General features: G+C 46.7%; 1 protein-coding gene across 1 annotated transcript; it reads left to right on the forward strand.

Annotated features, from left to right (window-relative positions):
- The first annotated feature begins 610 nt into the window (after positions 1-610).
- LOC104670932 (L-lactate dehydrogenase B chain) lies at positions 611-1,880 on the forward strand. The gene has a single exon (XM_010374293.2). The coding sequence runs from the start codon at positions 675-677 to the stop codon at positions 1,677-1,679; it is 1,005 nt and encodes a 334-aa protein (XP_010372595.2). The 5' UTR covers positions 611-674; the 3' UTR covers positions 1,680-1,880.
- Positions 1,881-4,808: the final 2,928 nt, after the last annotated feature.

The raw sequence follows: 4,808 nt of genomic DNA on the forward strand, positions 1-4,808 counted from the left end.
AGGACTCCTGCTGGGAACAGCTGGGACAAGCAGGTTTTGACCAGGAGTACTTGTGACACTACCCAGAGACAGGGCTCTGGAGCCAGTCTGCCTGAGGGGGGCAAGTTACTGAACTTCTCCATGCCTCCGTGTCCTAGTCAGCAAAATGGGGAGTAATGAGAATAGTTACCTCCTAGGATGACATGGTAAGGGTTATGTGTTAGCTTGTTTTACCAGATTCTCTTTTCTCTCTGAGGAAGCTGGTGATTGCAGTAATGTTGTCTGCTCAGAAGATCCTGGCACTGATCCAAGACCTCAGTGCCCACAGATGCCCTTGGTACCTATTGTGAACACTGCCCCAAGAAGGACCAGTGGCCTGGGAGCTCACTCAGATGTCACATGACAAAGGGCTCTGCCTCTGGCCATCACATCCAGTGGGATACTTCTAATGTCCCTTCTGTTCCCCTCCCCCTTCCAGGGGACTCACCTTTCTGAAAAACATATAACCCCAAGCATTTCTTCATTTCTCCAAGTCTCTTTATTTTCCTATTATTCTGCTGATCTCTACCTGGACAAGGAGAGAGGAGAGGGGTAGGAGAAGGATGATACTTAAGAATGCTCAATTGAGCTCACATTGTCTTCTCCGCACTGCTGCTGTTACAGAGGTCTCCAGTGCCTTCCCTCTCCTGTGCAAAATGGCAACTCTTAAGGAAAAACTCATTGCACCAGTTGCGGAAGAAGAGGCAACAGTCCCAAACAATAAGATCACTGTAGTGGGTGTTGGACAAGTTGGTATGGCGTGTGCTATCAGCATTCTGGGAAAGTCTCTGGCTGATGAACTTGCTCTTGTGGATGTTTTGGAAGATAAGCTTAAAGGAGAAATGATGGATCTGCAGCATGGGAGCTTATTTCTTCAGATGCCTAAAATTGTGGCAGATAAAGATTATTCTGTGACTGCCAATTCTAAGATTGTAGTGGTAACTGCAGGAGTCCGTCAGCAAGAAGGGGAGAGTCGACTCAATCTGGTGCAGAGAAATGTTAATGTCTTCAAATTCATTATTCCTCAGATTGTCAAGTACAGTCCTGATTGCATCATAATTGTGGTTTCCAACCCAGTGGACATTCTTACATATGTTACCTGGAAACTAAGTGGATTACCCAAACACCGCGTGATTGGAAGTGGATGTAATCTGGATTCTGCTAGATTTCGCTACCTTATGGCTGAAAAACTTGGCATTCATCCCAGCAGCTGCCATGGGTGGATTTTGGGGGAACATGGCGACTCAAGTGTGGCTGTGTGGAGTGACGTGAATGTGGCAGGTGTTTCTCTCCAGGAATTGAATCCAGAAATGGGAACTGACAATGATAGTGAAAATTGGAAGGAAGTGCATAAGATGGTGGTTGAAAGTGCCTATGAAGTCATCAAGCTAAAAGGATATACCAACTGGGCTATTGGATTAAGTGTGGCTGATCTTATTGAATCCATGTTGAAAAATCTATCCAGGATTCATCCTGTGTCAACAATGGTAAAGGGGATGTATGGCATCGAGAATGAAGTCTTCCTGAGCCTTCCGTGTATCCTCAATGCCCGAGGATTAACCAGCGTTATCAACCAGAAGCTAAAGGATGATGAAGTTGCTCAGCTCAAGAAAAGTGCAGATACCCTGTGGGACATCCAGAAGGACTTAAAAGACCTGTGACTACTGGACTCTAGGCTATAGAAATTTAAAAACTACAATGTTATTAACTCTGAGCCTTTAGTTTTCATCCGTGTACATGGATCGCAGTTTGCTTTGATCTTCTTCAATATGTGAATTTGGGCTCACAGAATCAAAGCCTATGCTTGGTTTAATGCTTGCAATATGAGCTCTTGAACAAATAAAATTAACTATTGTAGTGTGCTTCTAAAAAAAAAAAAAAAAAAAAAGAATGCTCAATTATGAGAAGCAACAAACATAATCAATAGACCTTGGATTGTGCTACCAGCAACCTTAAACAGGAGGTAAGAAAAGGATCAGACTGTGGCAGGGGAAGTAACTTTATTTATGTTGACGTTGATCCCTAGAGGTAACTAAGAGATTTATCCTCTTCTAAATTTCATGACCAGTGTCCTGGTAGGTAGGCAGAAAATCTACAGCATAAGAAATCCAGGAGCCATTAGAGTGAGGACAGAGGCCAGTGGAAGAAGGTAGGCTGACCACCAAGGAGGTGGCCCAGGTCCCTCTGCAGCTCCTGGTGTGTTCTTAGTTTCCCCTCAGCACTTGGATCCACCCTATCTTGAACGAGTGTGTAAATTTGACCTGGGGCCCCTGGGGATATACTGCCAGCCTTTCTGCAGGACCCTGAGCATGTGTGAAGAGTGAGGTTTCCCAACCAGCTACCAGAGGGCCGGAGCAGGGGTGTGGTGCTGGCAATGGACCCCCAACTCAGGCTCTGGCTCATGAAGAAGATATGTGGGGCAGCTGAGTCAGCTGCCTCAGCCTCCCATGCTGCGACAGAGAGACATGATTTTCAGGCTGCTGTCACTTGAGCTGGACCCAGTGACTCATGGTTACTTAGCCATGGGCACCCATCTGACTTCCTCGTACTCCACAAAAATCTGCACTGGGACCAAATACCATCTCTTGAAAAGCAAAATTATTTTTAAAAATTCGTTGGCTTACTGGGAGGTATAGAATCCCAGCAGGACACTGAGGATTTATCAGAGGAGGAAAGGGAAAATTTTTGGCAGGCTGCATTGCAGAGCTGAGGACAGAGCAGCGCCATGGAGTAAACAAGTCCTGAGGAGAGAGGAGAGTCCTGAAATTAACTGTGATTCTATGAAACCACAGGGCAAGTCACACTCATTAGGTCTTTTCCTCTCCGCATCCATGCTTGTCCCTGTTATAGTCTAGCATCCTCATGTCAGCCCTGGCCCTCACTTTAAACATTCAAACTGGATGTGATTGGGTCCCTTGATTGCTTAAAGCCTTTCAGTGCTCTTGGGTTAAAGTGCAAGACTCTTAAGATGCCTATAATTCCTAGCATGATGGCCGCCCTACCTCCCCGGCTTCTCCTGACATGCTTCTCTTGCCCATGACTTCATGTCCAGTCGCACTGGAGGCCCAGCCCCTGGATCTTTGCCCACGCTGCTCCCTCCATCTGGAATGCTTCCTCCTATTCTAGTTAATTCCTTTTCATTCCTCAAGCCCCAGCCCTCCCTGCCTCAACTGATGACTTTACCCTCTCCTATTACACGTCCTCATCGGCCCCTGTGGGTTTTCTCCCTAGCACTTACTGTACTTACTTATCAGTGTGAGTATCTGTTTAACAAATGCCTCCCTCTCCTCCTGAGAGACTGAATTACCCAACACCTGGCGCAGGGTACATGCCCAATAAATATTTTTGAGGGAATAACTAAATAAGGGGATGAATGGATCGGCCAATAATAAATGATTACAGGACTTGCTTAAGGTTGTGCAGCTGGAATCTCAACTCAGTCCTGCTTAAGCCAAAACGTATGCTCCAGATAACTGTATTTTTGCTTGCAGTTTAAAAACTTCTTTGAATCTATGATTTTATCCTTGCATTTCAAGATTCTCCAAAAAGAAGAAAAATCACATCTCTCCAGTGAGGAGAAAAGTATCAAATGGACCAAGAGTCCAGGATTAAAGAGATTAGAGGTCAGTGTGGTCTGCCGGAAAGGCAGTGAAAAACAAGAACCAAGTAGACAGAACTCCAGGAGGATGTGGCCTGACCCTGACTAGCTTCTCCTGGGATCCAAGCTCAGGTCAGTCCCTGTGAGCAGCCCTGGCAGCTCCCATCAAGGCAGCAGTGGCTGTGGCGCAGATTCTCAGCCCTGCCTCAGCCTGAATTAGGAAAAGGAGCCCCTTCCTCAAGGCAGTCCTGCCCCCTGCTGAAAGCCATCTAATCCTACAAACCTCAAGGCCTATGTGTGGAGCTCCCCAGAGCTGTGCAAAGCACAACCTGCACAATCGTAAGCAGCAGCCCAGAGGGACGAAAGAGCCATTAAATAAGGCCATGAGTGAAACTGTGAGAAACCTGGGAATTGCCTGGCCATGTTTCTTTGCAAAAAGAAAACTTCCCTGCTGGTTTGTCTCCCAGGAGAAATTTTGTAAAATTGTGTAAATTTTGTAAAATTGTGTAAAGGAGAATTTTGTCTCCTCCCACGGCTTCTGGCCATGCTCCTCCCTGCTCTCCCTCCCTACCCTACTGCTGCAACTTCTAGCAGCACACTGCACAAAACCTCAGGCTTGTTCATTCTTTGGTTCCTTAAACATTTAATGCACATCAATCCTGCAACAGGCTGTGTGCTGGAGGTTGGGGGAACGGAAATGAACAAAGCAGAGTCTTTTTCTCCACTAAATAGGGGGAAAAAATACTGCTCTGCAGTACTGCCTTGGCTGCTGGAAGCTACCAGGGCAACCCGGGTTGCAAGTGTCCAAAAATGAGAACAGGAGGGAGTTACTCAAAGGTCACTCCTTCATCTAGACCCTCTCTCTTGAGTGACAGACATTCTATAGGAGTTCTGACCTCTTCCCCGGTTAAAATTCAGGATAAATTCCTAGCCTTGTTTGCTTTCAGCCACATGGATTTTTCCAACCCTTCCATGGGAATGGTGGCTGCTGGACAAGGGAGCCAGTCCATCCTCCAGCAGGTCAGGTGCTTGCTTCTTCTCATGCTCTCATGATGTGGCTTGCTGGCCTCTGAAGCTGATTAACTGGGGCAAGACTGACCAACACAGATGCAGGTGTGAACACCCTCACAGGGCAAAGGACAGGATGTGTCCTCAGGAGCTTGTTGCTCACAGCTCCTCAGCCCAGCAGCCC

Source organism: Rhinopithecus roxellana, chromosome 5 (assembly GCF_007565055.1).
Source record: "Rhinopithecus roxellana isolate Shanxi Qingling chromosome 5, ASM756505v1, whole genome shotgun sequence".
Taxonomy (NCBI): Eukaryota; Metazoa; Chordata; class Mammalia; order Primates; family Cercopithecidae; genus Rhinopithecus; species Rhinopithecus roxellana.